The 22,171-nt window shown below is 40.9% G+C and overlaps 1 protein-coding gene across 2 annotated transcripts in view; it reads left to right on the forward strand.

Moving 5' to 3' along the window:
* cdh7a (cadherin 7a) overlaps positions 1–22,171 on the forward strand; it is a 165,949-nt gene that overhangs the window by 60,751 nt on the left and 83,027 nt on the right. For both annotated transcript variants that reach the window (XM_059947507.1, XM_059947594.1), the window contains one exon: positions 15,305–15,472. In XM_059947507.1, the coding sequence (XP_059803490.1) occupies positions 15,305–15,472 (168 nt within the window). The remainder of the gene's footprint in view (positions 1–15,304; positions 15,473–22,171) is intronic.

A 22,171-nucleotide genomic window follows, 5' to 3' on the forward strand; every position in this document is an offset into this window, starting at 1 on the left:
GTCCCAGAAGGGGCCAGTCTACCAGTCTAGATCACCAATGCAGCTGGACATAGTGGGGGCTTTTGGACTTTGTTCTGAACTCTGAGGTTTTGAAGGATGGCTGTCCCCTCGGTTGAGGGCAGTATGATGCTCTGGGGGGTGGGGGGGAGGTCTGGTCAACAGCCTGCCTCTGTATTTTTAAGGACCAGCACTGTTTATTGCTCTTGTGCTAAAATGCTTTTGTGGGATTATGGTGGGAAATTCAGGTTCATTTATTGTTACATTTTAGCTTGGGTAATGCAGTTATTCGGTTGTGTATTTGTGGGTCACCCTAACTGTAACTGGGATGTGTGATGGTCACCTTCCCTGCCTGTATGAGACTAGTGAGGTCTCTCTCCGGGTACTGGTGCCTGGTGTGTTTTGTGTTTATTTGTTTTCTGTTGTTGAGTTTAACAAGCTCCCTGATCTGTCAATATGGACTAAATACTTGCCACAATGTAAAAGCAAGGATGTAATGTTGAAATTTTATAAAGTGCTGGTGAGGCCTCACTTGGAGTATTGTGAGCAGGTTTGGGCCCCTTATCTTAGAAAGGATGTGCTGAAACTAGAGAGAGTTAAAAGGAGGTTCACAAAAATGACTCCAGGAATGAATGGCTTATCATATGAAGAGGCTTTGATGGCTCTGGGCCTAAATTCATTTGAACTGAGAAGGATGAGGGGTGACCTGATTAAAACCTATTGAATGGTGAAAGGCCTTAGAGTGGATGTGGAGAAGATGTTTCCTGTGGTAGGAGAGTGTAAGACCAGAGGGCACAGCCTCAGAAAAGTAGGGCATCCTTTTTGAATGGATATGAGGAGGAATTTCTTTAGCCAGAGGGTGGTGAATCTGTGGAATTCTTCACCACAGGCAGCTGTGGAAGTCAAGTATTTATGTATATTTAAGGCAGGGGCTGACAGATTCTTGATTGGTCAGGGCATGAAGGAATATGGGGAGAAGGCAGGAGATTGGGGCTGAGAGGAAAATTGAATCAGCCATGATGAAATGGCAGAACAGACTTACTGGGCCAAATGGCCTAATTCTGCTCCTATATCTTATGGTCTTCAGGTACAGTAGAGAGAAAATATCTTTTTCCCAGGCTTAAAATGTTGATAGTAGGGAGCATGCATTTAACATGAGAGATGGTAAGTTCAAAGAAGATATGCAGGGCAAGTTCTTTTACTACAGAGAGTGGAAGGTGCCTCCGTTGCCCTGCCAGATATAGTAGTGCAGATAGATAGCTAGAGGATTTGAGTCTCTTAGATTGGCACATGAATGTGCAGAAAATGGAGGGAAATAAATTTGTACAGGCAGAAGGGATTCGGTCAGAACCAGGATCAGGTTTAATATCACCACATATGTCATGAAATTTGTTGTTATGTGGCAGCGGTAGATTGCAATACATAATATTAAAACTGGAATTACTGTTAGAAATATGTATTTTTTAAGTTAAATTAAATAAGTAGTCCAAAAAATAGTGAGGTACTGTCCATGGGTTCACTGTCCATTCGTAAATCTGATGGGAGACGGTAAGAAGTTTTTTCCTGAATCATTGAGTGTGTGCTTTCAGGCTCCTGTACCTTCTCCCTGATGGTAACAATGAAAGCAATTATGCCCTGGGTGATGGGGGTCCTTAATGATGGATGCCTCTGTTTTGAGGTATTGCTCCTTGAAGATGTCCTGAAAGCTGGGGAGGCTGGTGCCTGTGATGGAGCTGACTGAATTTACAACTTCCTGCAGCTTATTTCGATCCCATGCAGTCCCCCCCACCCCACACACACACATCTAAGATGGTAATGCAGCCAGTTAGAATGCTGTCCAATGTACATCTGTAGAAACTTGTGAAAATCTTCGGTAACATACCAAATCCTGAACTCCTAATGAAATATAGCTGCTGTCCATGCCTTCTTTGTGACTGCATCAATATGTTGGGCCCAGGATGGATCCCAGTGATGTTGGCACCCACATACGTGAAACTGCTCACTCTTTCCACTTCTGATCCCGACAGGTAAATGAGGACTGGTTCATTCCTGCATTTATTTTTTAACAATTTTCTGTCTTACTAAAGTTGAGTGAAAGGTTGTTGCTGCAACACCAGTTAACTGGTTGATCTTTCTCATTCCTGTGTGCCTTCTCATCATCAACAAACTTATAAATGGCATTTGACCTGTCCCTACCCACACAGTAATGAGCAGAGCAGTATCTAAGCACATGTTAATTATCAGCGAGATGGAGATCCTATTTCCGATGCACACAGACTGTGGTGTTCCGGTGAGGAAGTCAAGGATCCATTTACAGAGGGAGATGCAAAGGCCCAGGTTTTGGAATTCTTTGATCAGACCTGTAGAAATGATGTGGCGGTGAGGAAGTCCACCCCTCCTACAAATGACCAGGTGCTGTGTCTCACCATGGCCGATGTGAGAAGAACCCTGTGCAGGATCAACCCACGGAAGGCTGCTGGACCAGACAACATCCCTGGTAGAGTGCTTAGAGGATGTGCAGACCAGCTAGCAGATGTTCTCACTGACATCTTCAACATCTCCCTGAGCAGTGCCACCATTCCAACGTGCTTCAAGGCGGCCACCATTGTCCCAGTGCCAAAGAATTCATCAGTGTCCTGCCTAAATGACTACCATTCCGTTGCACTTACATCCATTATCATGAAGCGTTTCAAGAGGCTCATCATGAAGCATATCAAGACACTGCTGCCCCAATCACTAAACTCCCTGCAGCTTGCATACCGTCCCAACCACTCAACAGACGATGCCATTGCCACCACCCTCCACCTGGCCCTAACCCACCTGGACAAAAAAGACACGTACATTCGAATGCTGTTCATAGGCTTCAGTTCAGCATTCAACACAATCATCCCTCAGAAACTGATTGGAAAGCTGAGCCGACTGGGCCTGAACACCTCCCTCTGCAACTGGATCCTAGACTTCCTGACTGGGAGACCTCAGTCAGTCCGAATCGGGAGCAGCATCTCCAACACCATCACACTGAGCATGGGGGCCCCCAAGGCCTGTGTGCTCAGTCCACTGCTGTTCACTCTGCTGACCCGCAACTCGAACCACATCATCGAGTTCGCCGATGATACAACTGTGGTGGTTTTCATCAGCAAGAATGACGAGTCAGCTTACAGAGAGGAGGTGCAACAGCTAATGGACTGGTGCAGAGCCAACAACCTGTCTCTGAATGTGAACAAAACAAAAGAGATGGTTGTTGACTTCAGGAGGGCATGGAACGACTACTCCCCGCTGAACATCAACAGCTCCTCGGTAGAAATTGTTAAGAGCACCAAATTTTGTTGGTGTTCACCTGATGGAGAATCTCACCTGGTTCCTCAACAACAGCTCCATAGCAAAGAAAGCCCAGCAGCATCTGAACTTTCTGTGAAGGCTGAGGAAAGTCCCTCTCCCACCCCCCCCCCCCCCCCCCCATCCTCACCATATTCTACAGGGGTTGTATTGAGAGCATCCTGAGCAGCTGTATCACTGCCTGGTTCGGAAATTGCACCATCTCGGATCGCAAGACCCTGCAGCAGATAGTGAGGTCAGCTGAGAAGATCATCGGGGTCTCTCTTCCCGCCATTATGGACATTTACACTACACGCTGCATCCGCAAGGCAAACACCATTATGATGGACCCCATGCACCCCTCATACAATCTCTTCTCCCTCCTGCCGTCTGGGAAAAGGCAGCAAAGCATTCGGGATCTCATGACCAGACTATGTAACAGTTTCTTCCCCCAAGCTATCAGACTCCTCAATACCCAGAGCCTGGACTGACACCTTACTGCCTTATTGTCTTGTTTATTATTTATTGTAATGCCTACACTGTTTTGTGTACTTTATGCAGTCCTGGATAGATCTGTAGTCTAGTGTAGTTTTTTTCTGTGTTGTTTTTTTACGTAGTTCAGTCTAATTTTTGTATTGTGTCATGTAACACCATAGTCCTGAAAAAAGATGTTGTTTCATTTTTACTACGTACTGTACCAGCAGTTATAGTCCAAATGTCAATAAAAATGACTTGACTTGATATTAAACACTGGCCTGGAGTCTTTAAACAGCACCCTGACATAGGTATTCGTATTGTCCAGGTGAACCAAGGCCACATGAAGAGCCAATGAGGTTGTATCTGCTGTAGTGGTGAATGGCAATTTGCAGTGGGTCCAGGTCCTTGCTGAGACAGCAGTTAATTCTAGCCATAACCAGCCTCTCAAAGCATTTCTTCTCCATAGATGTGAGTGCATTCGTACAATTGTTGCCCTTTTGAAGTAGATGGGAATTTCCAGCTGTAGCAGTGAGAGATTGAAAATGTATTTGAATACACCTGCCAGCTGTTAGGCACAGGTTTTCAAAGCCCTACCAGGTAGCTCATTGTGGCCTGTTGCCATGTAAGCACTGATACTCTTGAAACATAATCTGATGTCAACCTCATAGACAGAGCTGTAGCTTTATTCTCCCTTTCAAAACGTGCATAAAAGGCATTGAGTTCATCTGGGAATGAAGCATTACGGCCATTCCTGATATTAGGTTTCGCTTTATAGGAAGTAATGGCCTACAAACCCTGCCAGAGTTCATGTGCATCCAATTCCACTTCTAACCTTGTTCGGAATTGTCCTTTGCTCTTGATATAGCCCTCCGTAAGTCATACCTGGCTTTCTTGTATAGTCCTGGGTCACCAGACTTGAATGCCACATATCTGCAGGTCGGTGACCAGTGGTGTGTCTCAGGGATCTGTTTGGGACCCTTAGTGATCTGGATGAGGAAGTGGAGGGATGGGTTAGTAAGTTTGCTGATGACACAAAGGTTGGAGGTGTTGTGGATAGTGTGGAGGGCTGTCAGAGCTTACAGTGGGACATTGATAGGATGCAAAACTGGGCTGAGAAGTGGCAGATGGAGTTCAACCCAGATAAGCATGAGGTGGTTCATTTTGGTAGTCAAATATGATGGCAGAATATAGTATTAATGGTAAGACTCTTGGCAGTGTGGAGGATCAGAGGGATCGTAGGATCGGAGTCCATAGGATGCTCAAAGCAGCTGCACAGGTTGATTCTGTGGTTAAGAAGGCATACGGTGTATTGGCCTTCACTAATATTGAAATTGAATTTAGGAGCCGAGAGGTAATGTTGCAGCTATATAGGACCCTGGTCAGACCCCACTTGGAGTACTGTGCTCAGTTCTGGTTGCCTCACTACAGGAAGGATGTGGAAGCCATAGAAAGGGTGCAGAGGAGATTTACAAGGACGTTGCCTGGATTGGGGAGCATGCCTTATGAAAACAGGTTGAGTGAATATTTTTCCTTGGAGCGATGGAGGATGAGAGATGACCTGATAAAGTGATAAAGGTGTATAAGATGATGAGAGGCATTGATCGTGTGGATAGTCAGAGGCTTTTCCCAGGGTTGAAATGGTTGCCACAGGAGGGCACAGGTTTAGGGTGCTGGGGAGCAGGTACAGAGGAAGGAGATGTCAGGGGTAAGTTCTTTACTCAGAGAGTGGTGAATGCATGGAATGGGCTGCCAGCAATGGTGGTGGAGGCGGATACGATAGGGTCTTTTAAGAGACTTTTGGATAGGTACATGGAGCTTAGAAAAATAGAGGGCTGTGGGTAAGCTAGTAATTTCTAAGGTAAGGACATGTTCGACACAACTTTGAGGGTCGAAGGGCCTGTATTGTGCTGTAGGTTTTCTATGTTTCTATGAAACTCCTTGTTCATTTATGGCTTTTGATTTGGGTATGTAATGCATGTCCTCATAGACATACACTCATCCACACATAATTTTAATGAAGTCAGTGACAACTGTGGTGTACTCATTCAGACTCAAAGATAAATCCCCGAGTCCTGTAAGCACTCCTGTACCTTCCTTGTCCGTAGCTTCTTGGTCCTTACTACTGGTGCTGTGGTCTTCAGTCTCTGCCTATAGGCAGATAGGTGATGAGACTTTCCAAAGTGTGGGTATGGGATAGCACAGTGAGTAATTTTGATGGTTGTGGTCTCGTGTGTTAGCTCCTCTGGATCCACAAGTGATATTTTGGTAATAATTATTTAGAGACTTTTTCAAAGTGGCCTGGTTAAAGTCCCCCAAAATGCTGGGGAAGGCATTAGGATGTGCTGTTTCATGCCTGTTGATTATGTCGCTCAGCTTGTCTAGAGTCTGTTTCACACAGGCCTAAGACGGCAGATAAAATGGATGACACTTGATTGCTAGGTGTTCCAGGTCATGTGAGCAGAAATGGGATAGCACTGCCATGTTTGTACACCATAAGGAGTTGATCATAAAGCATACTCCACATCCTCTGCCTTTGAAAGACTCAGCAGTCCTATCTTGGCGGTGAATTGTGAAGCCAGAGAACTGTATCACTGCATCCGGAATGGTGGAGGATATCCTGAACTCCGTGAAGCAACAAATCACAACAGGTCCTAATATCCCTCAGCTACAGCAATCTTGCTCTTAGATAATTGATCTTATTTACCAGAAGCTATATATACCAGCAGTGTGGTCAGTAGTGGTAACTAGAACTCTTGTCTCCTTAAACAAACTTTCAAACCAACATGGCATCCTCTCTTCTGTGATCAGAGACTGCCATCTGAGATTCATTATTTGTTTAATTAGTTTGGCAAAATAGTCCACCCCTAATAGGCAGATATTACTGTCAAATCATGGCACTGGGTTAAACTTCTTTGCGGTAGAATATGGGGATGTTGATCAAATAATATTACAGTTCTCATGTTTTTACACAAGATTATGTTTGTCAGCCTGGAGTACAGTGTCAAACATTCCTAAACTCTGAAAGCACAGGAAGATGCCATTGCAGCCATTAATCCATAAACTTGGATTAATGTGGGATTAATGTAAATGGGTGGCTGATGGTTGCTGTGGACTGGATGGGCTGAAGGTCCATTGCTCAATCTCTCTATGTGAGAAGCATTCCCAAGCCCAGATGACATTCCCATCCACTCCGTACCACTTACCCATAATCAAATTTGAATTGACAGCTGAGAACCAGCCACCCATCTCAAGTGGTTCTTTGTCCTGCCAAGTAAGTATCTAACACAACCCAGCTGAATGCAGCTTCAGCAGCACCAAAGAAGCTTAACACCACCCAGGACGTAGTAGCCCACTTGATAGGCACACTACTCACAACCAAATACTTTGATTTATCTCATGTCTGTTGCTTTGAATGGGCTGTGATCTCTTGCAGTGTGTTTCACTGCTTGCTTTCTGTCACGATATTTTGCATTGAAGACGGACATCAGAATCAGCATGCACATGATGCACTGTGCAACTCAATGAAACATTGCTTTAGGCTAATGTTTCATCGAGGTACCGTCGCTCTGGTGAGCTGAAGCCCAGCCGTTCTCCCAGCTCAACCCATGGATCTGCCATGAGTTGTTTAGGACAATATTAACCCTAGAACGAACAATGCTAAGTCAGATATAATGATTATTTTCACATCCATTAGTCTGTGATTCACTTGTTGACTGTAACGCATATGGGGACATTGTGAAAAACATGATATAAATGTCTTTTCTTTCCCCTTAACTTTCAAAAATCTCAACCCTGAGAAAGTGATTCAAAACTTAACCAGAGAAGGGAATTTCAACACTCTTAGAGTGAATAAATTTCTTCTCCTGGTTAAATGGCCAATCCTATTTCCTGAAATGCCGGCCTATTACACCAAAATATCAAGGCAAGGTAAAGCAGTCTTGAGGTTTGGAATTCCGTTCCTAAAATTAAAATGAAAAGTCTTAGAGTTACGCACAGAAATGGTCCTTTGGCCCAACAAAAATACAAAGATCAAAGTTCAAAGTTGAAATTTATTATCAGTGTACATATCTGTCTCCATAAACTACCATGACATTCATTTTCTTGTGGACATTCACAGTAGAGCCAAAAAATATGGTAGAATCAATGAAAAACTATACACAAATGAAAACGGACAAACAACCAATGTGCAAAAGAAGACATACCATGCAAATACAATAACAAATAAATAATTAAAATGATATTGAGAATTATATTACCAAATGTTCCCAGACCTGGTCCTATTTGCCTGTGTTTGGCTCATATCCCCCTTAACCTATCCTCTCTCTCAATGTCAGCAAGACCAAGGAGTTGATTATTGAATTTAGTAGGAGGAAACCGGAGGCCCATGGGCTAGTCCTCATCAGGGAATCAGAGGTGGAAGGGTCAGCAACCTTAAATTCCTTGGTGTTAGCATTTCAGAGAAACTGTGCTGGACCCAGCAAGTAGGTGTAATTACGAAGAATGTACGGCAGTGCCTCTACTTTCTTAGAAATTTGTTAAGGTTTGGCATGACATCTAAAACTTTGACAAACCTCTTTGGATGTGCAGTGGAGAGAATATTGACTGGCTACATCCAAAGCCTGGTATGGAAACACCAATACTTTTGAATGGAATATCCTACAAAAAATAATGGATAAAGCCAGGTCTTTCACAGGTAAATCCATCCCAAACATTGAACATGTCTACCCAGAGCAGTTTTGCAGGAAAGTAGCATCTATCTTCAGGGATCTCCAGTACCCAGGGCATGCTATCTTATTGCTGCTACCATTGGAAAGAAGGTACAGGAGCCTCAGGACTCACAGGAACATGTTCAGGAACCGTTATTACCCCTCAACCATCAGGTTCTTAAACCAAAGGGGCTAATTTCACTCAACTTCACTTGCCCCACCACAACTTATGGACTCACTTTCAAGGACTATTCATCTCATGTTCTCAATACTTATAGCTTATTTATGTATGTATGTATGTATGTATGTATGTATTTATTTATTTATTTATCTAGCCATTTATTTATTTATTTATTTATTTATTTATTTATCTATCTGTCTATCTATCTATCTATCTATCTATTTATTTATTTATTATTTCTTTCTTTTTGTATTTACACATTCTGTTGTCTTTTCACACTGGCTGAACGTCCACGTTAGTGTGGTCTTTCATTGATGCCATTTTTATTCTATTATTGATGTGTTGAGTCTGCCTGTAAGAAAATGAATCTCAGAGTTGTATATGGTGACATATATGCACTTTGATAACAAATTTAGTTTGAACTTTGAATTCAAAGACATGGATTTTAAGAAGTCTCTCAAAAGATGGGAAGTAGGAAGAAGAGTTGGAGAGTAAGTGGTAGATGTGGATACAACCATGGTGTTTAAAAGGCATTTAGGCTATCAGGCTAATTGGCTCTATAATGAGTCAACCTATAGCCGGTAAAGTAATGACCCCCTCCTGTTAGACTGTTTATGGTAAGTTATTCTTTATTCTTTCTACTTATTTTCTAATATTTATAACTGTGCACTTATATTGCTACTGTGACACTAATTTCCTTTGGGATCAATAAAATATCCGTCTATCCAGCTATTTTGACAGGTACATAGAGAGTTCAAAGTTCAATGTAAATTTATTATCAAAGTACATATATGTCAACATACAATTCTGAGATTCAATATTTTGTGGGCAAAATCAGTAATTCCAAGAAACAAAATAGAATCAATGAAAGATTGCACCCAACAGGGCCAACACACAACCAATGTGCTAAAGACAACAATGTGCAAATACAATAAAAAACAATAAATTACACTGTTGTTGTATACAGCAATGAATACAGAAGTGACTGCAAAACAACAGAAAGGTATAAAGGTTGTAGTTCAAACTAAATTTATGCAAAAGGAAATGTGGAGTTGCAATACTGGAATGACAAAAAAGTGGAATTATGAGTACTGGAATGAGGCAGCAGCACCAGGAAGAGAGATTTAATGAGGTAAATGCTCATTCCTTGCTTTTTAAGTGAAATGTACAATTATGAAACCTCATACCTCATAGTTCTAGTGGGAACCCTCAACAAGACAGGGTAAGAGAAAAGATAAAGCTCTCCAATGAGTCATGGAGACCCAGGAATTGGGTTATCAACTGGTGCTGAGATTTTATAATTTGCGTTTAATCTATGTTGAAGGTGAAGTAGAACTTGCTAACTGCTCCTGCTGACTGCACACTATTGGAGCCCAATGCACTAATTAATTATTAATCATCTTATCAACACAATGTCTAGTTTTTAAAGGGAAACTTTTTACCACTGACTGCAAGTATTCATTATCCCTTCAGCAGAATCATTAGGAGCCCATTGGTGCTTGAGTATAGCTTGACAATGAATGGAAGATAATACATCAAAATTGGAAAAGTGTTTATAATTAGAAGACCTCAGAAAAAGAGTTGTCATCTGATGTTTAAATTGAAGAGGAAACTTACTGATCTGAAACTTGTCTCTAACCACAATTCTTCTGTAAAGTATGGCTTCCATCTCTCATTAGTAAATGATGGAACATCTTATGCAGATGAAACATTTATCTGAAAATCTGCTACGCAATATTTTTTAAGGGAGGGATGAACTACAGCTGGGGTGTATTCAGAAGCTAGACCGGAACAAACCTTTGTTGCTGCCCTACATGCCAATAGGCATTATGGGCAGTAAGTAAGTAGTAAGTAATAGTATATGGAGAAATTTAAGGTGGGGGTTATATGGGAGGCAGGGTTTAAGGGTCGGCACAACATTGTGGACTAAAGAGCCTGTACTGTGTTGTACTAGTCTATGTTCTATGTTCTAATAGGAGTCCTATAGTAAACATGTCTTGTGTGCATTGATTGAAGATAGATCTACAACCATAAACTGTTTTGGGATATCAAAACAAGTAGAGTACAGAGATTCAGATCAATATTTTGCATAAAGATTGGAAACTGCTGTGACTTTTGCTTCATAGAGAAAGGAAAGAGGACAGAAGGAGTGTTGTGTATTTCATATTTCAGTAATATTTGAGTAATATTATAAATATGTTGTTTGATTATGCATTCCTTGGTGTTCACATAATTCATTACAGATTATATGTAAAAACACATGAATGGTATATGTCAGAACGCCACAGCATCATATGTATATTGCTCACTTAAAGTAAAAATGGCACATGCACATTATTCCCTCCTCTGTGTTTTTCTTTCAATTAGTTTTCTCCTTTGACTTTCCCAAGCAGAACAGAGTAAACATAAACATCTGTAATTGTATGGAAGACAGGAGGGATTAAATGGTGCATGGGGAAAGAGGGTATTCAGACAAAAGATAGACCAGGAAGGATTGTAATCAAAGTAGCAAACCTGCCTCCCCTCTGTCCTTTTCTCTCTCAGAATCAAGATTAGAATTAGGTTTATTATCATTGACATATGGTATGAAATGTGTTGTTCTGTGGCAGCAGTACAGTTCAAGACATACTGTAAAATATTACTATAAGTTGCAGTCAATCAATAAATACATGAATAGATAGATAAGATACATAAATGAAGTGAAGGATAAATAGCTAGGTAGTGTTCATGGGTTCATGCACCATTCAGAAATCTGATGGTGGAGGGGAGGAAGCTGTTCCTGAAAAATTCAGTATGAATTTCCAGGCTCCAGTGTCTCCTCTCTGATAGTAGCAATGGGAGGAGAATATATCCCAGGTGGCAAAGGTCATTATTGATGGATGCTGCTTTCTTGAAACACTGCCTTTTGAGGATGTTGATGGGGGTGCTGTGGGTGGGAAGGGTTGTGCCTATGATGGAACTGACTGAATCTACAACTCTCTGCAGCCTCTTTTGAACCTGAGCATTGGTGCCTCCATAGTGATGCAGCCAGTCAGAATGCATCTGTAGAAGTTTGTTACAGTCTTTCCTTCTCCTCCTGATCTACCCAGATCCTCCTGCACACACGCAACCACACTCCTTCCAGCCCCTATCATGCGAGCTTCCTCTCCATCCACTCCATCTGCCCATCATTCACATACTCCTCCCACTGGGTCCCTTCTCCTGTTCCCATCTGTCATCCACATCTTCCTTATTCGATCCCATGCTCCATGTTACTTTACTGTCAGATTCCATCATCTGCAGCCTCCAAATGCCATCTCCCAGCCTCTGTTGTTATTTCCACTTTCCCCTCATCCATCTCTCTGTCACCACCTCTCAGCTAGATCCATCACTTGCCAGCTCATGCTTAACCTTTGCCCCTCACCACTTTATACCTCGTTCTTTCAGTCCTGATGAGGGATCTCAATATCAAATGTTGATTGTTTATTTCCCTCTCCTGATCTGCAGAGTTCCTCTAACAGCTTCTTTAGACTCCATGTTCCAGTACCTTCACTCTCTTGCATCTCCAAGACAATATCTGACATATTAAGTTGGGAGTGCTCTTTAGAAGAGGAGATACCATTCCTCAACTAACAGCGGGCTTCATTAGAGAGAGATAGAGAGGGAGTGGGTGGTGACCTGAAATTTAAGATCATCCTTGCGCATTGTGTATTTTGTTTGATCTCACAGTGTAGAGCAGATCACACTGCAGGTCACCCCTACTGCTGTTAATGTGTAAACACATCCCTAGGATACCGACTCACGTTAGAAATGAACCACAATTCAAAGTGTAATACAGTAAACAATTGCCAGCTCCAATCTTTCTGATCTCTCTACCCTCCATCTGCGCCAGGAAACATGAGAAAAAATATTTTTATTACTGGAGATTATTAAAGATTTTGCAGCTAAATTGTATAAGATTCAGAACATTGCAATGTGACTGAATAAAGGAAAAATGAATTTGTGTCCTTTACTTTATTTCATTTTATCATTTAATCTTTCAAAAGTCATAGCATTCCGTGATCATCATTAAATGTGTGGTGTTAACTAAGTTTGTCTACGAACAAAACTCAAGAATAACTAATTCTCTTTCTAATTATTTTGACCGCAGAATTGTCAAGCTCAGCACATCATTAAATTGACTGAGATTATTCATCTCAATAAAACGAAGTCTGTCACTCTCACAACAATATTTTATACAGAGTTCAATTTGACTTTGGCTGTTAACATTCTTATTTATAGCCTAGAAGTTCAGCAGAGTGATATAATGGCACAGCTTCTTAATTTGCGTTTGTTTCTAACACTTCCCACTGCCAATTTACACAGAGGTGCATTTTACACAGGTTAAATCTCTTTAAATCGAGGGCTGAATGAATCAGAATGAAGTGGGTCTCTATATGATAATATCAGATAGAGTAATTTCAAGAGTCATTTGTTCCAAGATTGGTATTGCTGCTGAGATTACATATTCAGTTTTTTTTAAATTACTCTAAGATTAAGTTAAATAAAACACATGGAAGCCTTGACTTTCTAAGTGGAAGCATTAACAACAATGTTGAGGAGGTTGTGCTTTATAAATAAGCTGGGTTTATTGGCCAACTATGAGCTTCACAATTTAGGATGAGTGACTTCTGGGTCAATGCACGGGAGACTTTCTGGTGTGACCAGAGAAGGTGGTGATCTTAAAACTAAAGCAAAGGTTAAAAGGACATTTAATGGAGATGCACAAGTGAAGTAAAAAGTTTGGTAAGGCAATATACAGTTGATTTGGGATACAGCCTGCTCCAGGGTTATAAGCACCCAACTTATAGCCACACTTTCATAGGAATGAGCTTCCATGATATGATATTTGATAATCTGACGTACATAGAGAAGTTTGTTCCTATAAATGATGGAACTAGCATTCTCTTTCTCTCCACTTTTAGTAATTGTTCTTTCTTATCAATCTTGTGTGCTTTTGATGACATTAGTTGCACCATGTGGAGGTGTGGTTGCCACTTTCAGTGTATTTTCTGACATGGGGCAAAGCTGACTCATGGATGTTGGTAAAAACTGAACAGAATTCTCTTGATCCTTATTATTATTAAAACTGGTCAAGTTGGAATTACCCAGGAGGAGCCATATTCTACCTGTAGCTGCAAGGAAAAGGTATTGGTGCTGGGGGAAGAGGCAAAAGGAGAACCATTAATTCTGTAAAAGTAGAGCCTGCCTGTTACCTTGTGACAGTCTGTATTGATAATCCACAATACTGCAAATGATGTACATGTAAAATAAGCTCAGTGCTAAGTAGTCATTGAGCCTTACTCCTTGTCTCTGTCCTTAGATTGTACAGCATGTTTCCAACATTTTCCGTTTTATTAGAGGATTAAGACAGTTAGAAGCAGACAAAATGAAATCCCTTTTTAAATGGTATATTGTTGTGATCTGAAAATAAATTTGGTATAAATATTCAAAAGAAAATTAGATATCTACAGTACTGTGCAAAAGTCTTAGGCATATGAGGGGCGATTGATAAGTTCGTGGCCTAAGGTAGACAGAGTCAATTTTAGAAAACCTAGCACATTTATTTTTCAACACAGTCCCCTCCTACATGTACACAGTTAGCCCAGCGGTCATGGAGCATACGGATCCCTCCTTTGTAGAAGTGGTCCACAGCAGGGGTGATTGATAAGTTCATGGCCTAAGGTAGAAGGAGATGTGTTATACAGCTCTCACTACATGCACATGCAGTTCAACTCTGAGTGAAAATGCAGAAAGTTTGAAGTTAATATCTTCTTCTACCTTGGGCCACGAACTTATCAATCACTCAATCCTGGGGACCACTTCTGAAGGTCCAAAACGCCGACTTCTACAAAGAAGGGATCGTATGCTCCATGACCGCTGGACTAATTGTGTAAATGTAGGAAAAATAAATGTGCTAGGTTTTCTAAAATTGACTCCTTCTACCTTAGGCCACGAACTTATCAATGTAAAAAAAATCTGCAAAGGGAAGATGCTTTCAAAATAATAAATTGTAAAGTTTCTAAATATCAAAAAAAATACTGTAAAGAGCAGTATATAGTAAAGAACTAAATCAAATCAATATTTGGAGTGATATTCTCCTTTTCTTTCAAATCCATCAATTCTCTTAGGAAAACCGTCATGCAGTTTTATTAGAAAGTTGGCTGGTTGGTTGTTTGAAGCAGCTTTGAAAACTTGCCACAGTTCTTCTGCAGACTTTGGCTGTCTTGTTTGCGTTTGTCTTACCAGGTGTTCCCAGACAGCCTTGATGATGTTGCGATCAGGGCTCTGTGGAGGCCATACTGTATAAAACATCTAGGGTTCTTTAAGACTTTTACACAGTACAGAGATGTGGAGAAAGAACAGGAGAACTATTTGAATTGCCTTTTATCTAGCAGAAGCATATAGTAGATTTCTTGAAATTATGATTCCATAAAACATTACATAAACATGATTGACAACTTCAAGCATTCAGTAAGATTTGGGTTTTGTTTTGAACATCGTTGTGTATAGCTTCCCCCCAGAGAGAACCAACACACACTGAAATGAATGGCTGTTTGTTCGAGACATATGGAGAACTATCATTGATCTTTCTGGCTCTGTCTTTCAGGAGTCGTTAGAACAGCTCTCCCCAACATGGACAGAGAGGCCAAGGATCGCTACCTGCTGGTTATCCAGGCGAAAGATATGGTTGGACAGATGGGAGGCTTATCTGGAACAACATCAATCACTGTTACTCTCAGTGATGTCAATGACAACCCACCACGCTTCTCTCGTAGTAAGCAAACTTCTAGCCCTTTACAGATGATTACTTACCCAGAACTGCATCATGATATTTTACTTAGTTGGTCAGTGAAGGCTAAATTTCTTTCATATTTTAATTGTTAACCATTAATATGTTGCAGTGGAGGTTATGCTCAGATTAATTTTTCTGAAGTGTATTTCATTTGAAATTTGCAAAAACTAGCTTAAAAATTTTAAGCAAAATTTGTATTGAGCTGTTGCACTAATGATGGGACAAGGTCTGGGCATTAAACCTGTGTGAAAGTGTTGGCCACAATGGGAACAGATCTACTTCTGTACCAACACATAAAGGAATGATGGGAGTCAGAGAATTAGGCAGCATCTATGGAGGGAAATGGACAGCCAGTTCAGGAGCCTGGTGTTTGTAGGGTATTAACTGTTCCTGAACCTGATGATGTGGGAGCTAAAGCTTCTGTATGGCCCAGCTGATGGTAGTGGAGAGAAGAGAGCATGGCCTGGATGTTGGAAGTCTTTGATAACGGATGCTTCTTTCTTGTGGAGGCGCTCCAAGTAAATGTGTTTGATGGTGGGGAGGGCTTTGCCTGTCTCTGGTCTCACCACTTACTATCCCCTCATTATTCTGGCCACCTCCTCTCTCCACGCTCAGCTCCAATGTAGTGACTCAATGGGAAATGTCAACAGTCCTTTCCTCCCACAGTTGCTGCTTGACCCACTGAATTCTTTCAGCAGATGTTGCTCCATAGCTCGAGGGGCTATACAGTCAACTCCTCCTCATTCTTTTATGTATGGATTGTGATTGTGGAAGGTGATGACATTTTAGTGCATGTGTTTAATAGATCCTCTGTGTTTGTAAGCTGCTAAGTAACCAATAGGAATGATTGTGTTCAGTTTTTATGAGTTAATCAGACTTTACTGCTCAGCCAAGTTTAACAAATAGCATCTTACAGTGTGTATGAGATTACATTGTCCCATGGCCATTGGAAGACAATCACCTTTTCCATATTTGAACCTACTGCATATTCGGGCTTCATTGAAGCTAATAGTGTGGCAGCCACCTCATTTAGTGCTGAATATTATTTATGTTATTTTGTTACAATGCAGCACTCCCATACTCCTGGGCTGGAGTGTCAGCCTAGGTTTTTGTGTTTAAATCTTCAGAGTGGGATTTTAAACCAACATGCAAACTGGTGAATGTTACCAATTGACACTGGTAGCAGGAATTCCTCACAGATGTTGACCACAAGTAAGATAAGAAATAGTTCTGCAAATGCTGTGGATTTGCACAACATAAGGTAACACTTTCTATATTAATAGTTAGTTTGTATATAAGACTTCCTATATTAATAGTTATTGTATATCTCCTTGATATCCCTTATGCCAACTTTATGACTGTAAGAATGTTACTTTTTAATCTAACAGATGATGATGAGCACTTAAGGTGCTCCAAACATCTAATCAAAATACATAGAATGTGATTTGAGAACAATATTGCACAGATGAAGCAAATTGGTCCTTAACAACGGAAAATGCTTCAGGAGGGTGTTAGAAGAAGAGCTGGAGGAGGGAAGTTGTGGAAGACTGTCCTTAGCTTTGATGAGAGGTTGGATAAACTTAGCTTGCTTTCTTTGGAGTATTGGAGGCTAAGGGTAGATAAACCTCATAGAAGATTATAAATTTATCAGAGATATAATGAGAAAGATAGAAAGATAGAGACTTTTTTCTAGGGTAGAAATGTTAGATACTAGATGACATTGCTTTAAGGTGAGAGGTGGAAAGTTTAAAGATGTGCAGGGCAAGTTTTTTTCTAATATAGAGAGTGGTAAATACCTGGAATGCACTGTCAGGGATAATGGTGAAAGCAGCTATGATAGTGGTGTTTAAGAGGCTTTTAGACAGATACCTGAAAATCCAGTGAATGCAGGCTATGGACCCTGGGCAGGCAGATAGGCTTCATTCAATTTGGCTTCACCATTGGCACAGACATGGTGAGCCATTTCTATGCTATACTGTTCTACTTTCTATATTTTATGTTCTAACCCAGCCAAAGAAGAAAACATTGGAAATACTCAGCTGGCCAGGTGGCATCAGTGGAGAGAGAAAAACATAGTAAATTGTTCAGATCAAAAATTATGAGAAGCTAAAGCTTTAATGCAGACACAGAGGTAAAAGTGGAGGAATTCAGAATCACCAGTTCAGAATACAGGACTAACAATTTAAGACAAATTACAAGTGACATCTTCCTGCTACATTAGAGCCTTTCCATTTCATTTGTCACTCAGATAGGCCCACTGATGATGTTATAGCATCTAGGCTCACTGTTTTCTGTCCCCACTTAAAAAATGGTGCCTCATCTGCCAGGATGTTGTTTATTAACTTCTGCTTGGCATTTAATATGATCATCTCCCAGAAGCTGGTGGGTAAACTGTTCTCATTGAGTCTCAGCACCTTTCTCTGTAACTGGACCTCAGGCTACCTGACAGAAAGACCACAGTCAGTCCTCTCTAGCTCCATCACTCTGAGCATGTGCCCCCAGGGCTGCGTTCTCTGCCTGCTGCTGTTCACATGTCAACAACGGCAATGAGACAGCATTCAGAGAGGAGATAGAGTGGTTGTTAGAATGGTGAACCACAAGACTCAACATGGACAGGACTAAAGAGATGATTGTGGACTTTGGGGAGGTGCAGGATGACCCTCCTCACTGTACTTACACAGCTCCTACATAGAGAGAGATAAGAACACCAAGTTTCTGAGAGGGCACATAATGGACAATCTCACTTGGCCCCTCAACACCACCTATTTGGTCAGGAAAGCTCAGCTCATCTTTAGCTCTTGAGAAAATTGGAGTGAATGAAGCTCCCTCACCCCCATTCTAACTACAGGAGCACCATTGAAAGAGTTCTGACTAGATGCATCGCTGGTACAGGAATTGTAAGGCATTTGACCATTGCCGGACTGCTGGAGGATTATGGGAGTCTCGCTTCCACCCATCCAGGATATTTACCAGGAGCACTGTGTATCCAGGGTCCTTGACATTATCAATAGTCCTCCCATGTGTACAACAATCTTTATGACCCCTACCTTTAGAAGGAGGTACAATAGCATTAGGACAAAGACAGTTATGATGGAAAACAGCTTCATCCCCCAGGATATGAGACTACAGGACTCCCTGTTACCACCCAGGTCTCACCAGATACAAAGCAACATTGGTATTCGACTCTAATGCCCTTCCCTTGGACAACATTGGTGATGTGGAGAGGGCAGACTTGTGGCTTGGGCAACTGCCGGTCTTTCATAAAAAAAACCTTGCCTAGGCTTGCGCCCTGGAAACCTTCCAAGGTGCAAATCCATGTTCTATCGAGACTAACAGAGGCCTGCACAGTATTACTCTACTACTTTTTTTTAACTTGTGTCATAAATGAACCTTATTATTTGTTAATTTATTAATGATAATATTACTTTATGTGTTGTGTGGGAGCTACACAGTATATACTGTGTTTGCACCTTGGTCCGGAGGAATGTTGTTTCATTTGGCGGAGTACATATATGACTGAAATGACAATAAGCTTGAACTTGAACTTTCCAAAGTGGGTTGTGAACTTTAAGAAAGGAGATTTGTGGAGAGTGAATCATCCTGCTCTATTCGCTTTACTTTTCTGACTATGAGGCTAAGCACAGCCACAATGCCACATTTAAGTTTGCTGATGACACTACTGCCATAGGCCAAATCAAATTAGCATAGATGAGGGAGATTGAAAATCTGGCTGAGTGATGCCACGACAACGACTTCTTATTCAATCTCAGCAAGACCAATGAGCTAATTATTGACTACAGAGGTCCATGAGGCAGATCTCATTGCAGGATCAGAGGTGGAGAAGGTCAACAACATTAATGTTATTATTTCAGAGGATCTGTCCTGAGCCCAGTATGTAAGTACACTTTTGAAGAACTCATGGTCACACCTCTATTTCTTAATAAGGTTGCAAAGATTCAACATGGCACCTAAATGTTTGGCAAACTTCTTTAGATGTGTGGGGGAGACTATTCTGACTGGTTGCATCATCATGGACTCCCATCGTGTAAACCGTGCTCTCTTCTTGCTGCTGCCATCTGGAAGTAGGTACAGAACCCTCAGGATCCACACTGCTACATTCAGAATCAGAATCAGGTTTATTATCACTGGCATGTGACATGTAATTTGTTAACTTCACAGCAACAGTCAATGCGATATATAATCTAGCAGAGGAAAAAATAATTATAATAATAAATAAAATAAAACATGATAATAAATAAATAAGTAAATCAGTTATGTATATTGAATAGACTAAAAATATGTGCACAAACAGAAATACTGTATTTTTTAAAAAAGTGAGGTAGTGTCCAAAGCTTCAATGTCCATTGAGGAATCGGATGGCAGAGGGGAAGAAGCTGTTCCTGAATCACTGAATGTGTGCCTTCAACAGTCAGAAAAGTGCATGCCCTGGGTGCTGGGGGTCCTTAATAATGGACGCTGCCTTTCTGAGTCACTGCTCCCTAAAGATGTCCTGGGTACTTTGCAGGCTAGTGCCCAAGATGGAGCTGACCAGACTTACAACCAGTCCTGTGCCGTAGCACCTCCATACCAGACAGTGATGCAGCCCATCAGAATGCTCTCCACGGTACAACTATAGAAGTTTTTGAGTGTATTTATTAACATGCCAAATCTCTTCAAACTCCTCATAAAACATAGTTGCTGTCTTGGCTTCTTTATAACTACATCGATATATTGGGACCAGGAACAGTTATCACCCCCCAACCATCAGTCTTTAGAACAAGAGGGGGTAACTTCACTTGACCCTCACTGAAATATTCCTACAATGTATGGATTCACTTTCAAGGACTCTCCCTCTCATGTTCTCGATATTTATTGCATATTTATTTATTTATTGTCTGTTTTATATTTGCACAGTTGTTATTTGTTTGATTCAATGGGTACTTTTTCATTGATTTTATGGATTTATTGAGTATGTCTATAAGAAGACAAATCTCAGGGTTGTATATGGTGACATGTATATATTTTGATATGGTTTTTCTTTGAACTTTGAATGCCTTTAAGGCTGTGACATATTTTTGAAATATGAGGGAGTGAAGGGTTTATGGGAAATGGGTGGAAAGGTGGAGCCTAAGATCAGTAAGCCAATGATGGGCAGGATAAGGTTGGTGTCATAGTTATACATTATGGAAAGCAGGCCCTTCATCCCAGCTGATCCATGCACAATATAAACTAGTCCATTTGCCAGTGCTTGGTCCATATCCTTGAAAATATTTCCTATCTACGTACCCATAGACTATCTTCTAAAAGTTGTTATTGTACCTTCCTCAATTACGTCCCCTGGCAGCTGATTCTGCATGGAGGTATAGGAGGTACCTGATAAAATGCTCTCTGTGTATGCTCAAGGTCCTCTGCTTCTGTAGCCCATCCACTTCAAGGTTTGATGTGTTATGCGTTCAGAATTGCTTTTCTGCACACTACTGTAATGCGTTGTTGCTTGAGTTACTGTCAGATTCCCGTCAGCTTGAATCTGTCTGCCATTCTTCTCTGACATCTTTCAGTAACAAGGCATCCACTCACTGGATGTTTTATTTTGGGTTTTTTTTTGCACCATTCTCTGTAAATTCTAGAGACTGCTGAGTGTGAAAATCTCCAGGGACCTGCAGTTTCTGAGATACTCAAACCACCCTATCTGGCACCAACAATTATTCCATGGTTAAAGTCACTTAGATCAAATTTCTTCCCCATTCTGATATTTGGTCTGAACAACCAACTCTTGACCATATTGTTTTTATGCATTGAGTTGCTGCTGCACGATTGGCTGATTAGATATTTGCATTAGTGAGCAGGTGTAAAGATATACCTAATAAAGTGGTCACTGAGTGTAGATACCACCCTTAGTGTTAAAAATGGTGTTTGCTCAAATTCCTCATCAATCTTTCCCCATTCACGTTAAACCTATACTCTCTAGTTTGTTTCCCCAATATATATATATAATATATAGTGTCCTACTGCTCTGCAAGTCTGGAGAAGGAGTTACTAGTTACAGGGTGTAATGCTACTTTGGTGTACGTGTTAACACTTTCAACAGAAATCCTGAACATTCATGAATAAATGAATAATAATTAAAAATGATTAAACTCAACTTTTTACAGGAAGAGATATTCAGATTTGGTGTGCTGTAGATTCAGAATCTGGTTTAATATCACTGGCATATGTCATGAAATTTGATGACTTTTTGGCAGTAGTACAATACAATACATAATAATATATAAAAAATAAAAATAAGTCCATCAATTACAGTAAGTATATATAGGTATATTAAATAGGTCAATTAAAAATAGTGCCAAAAACTGAAATAATAAAAAAGTGAGGTTGTGTTCATGTGTTCAATGTCCATTTAGTAATCGGATGGCAGAGGGAAAAAGGCTGTACCTGAATCACAGAGTGTGTGCCTTCTGGCTTCGGTACCCCCTTCCTGATGGTAACAATGAGAAGAGGGCATGTCCTGGATGATGGGGTCCTTAATAACGGATGCTACCTCTCTGAGACACCACTCTTTGGAGATGTCTTGGATACTATGCAACCTATTACTCATGATGGTGTTGACTAATTTCCCAACTTTCTGTAGCTTCTTTCAATCCGGTGCAGTAGCACTCTCCACCCCCCCACCCCCCCCCCCCC

This window comes from Hypanus sabinus, chromosome 1, assembly GCF_030144855.1.
Source record: "Hypanus sabinus isolate sHypSab1 chromosome 1, sHypSab1.hap1, whole genome shotgun sequence".
Classification (NCBI taxonomy): domain Eukaryota; kingdom Metazoa; phylum Chordata; class Chondrichthyes; order Myliobatiformes; family Dasyatidae; genus Hypanus; species Hypanus sabinus.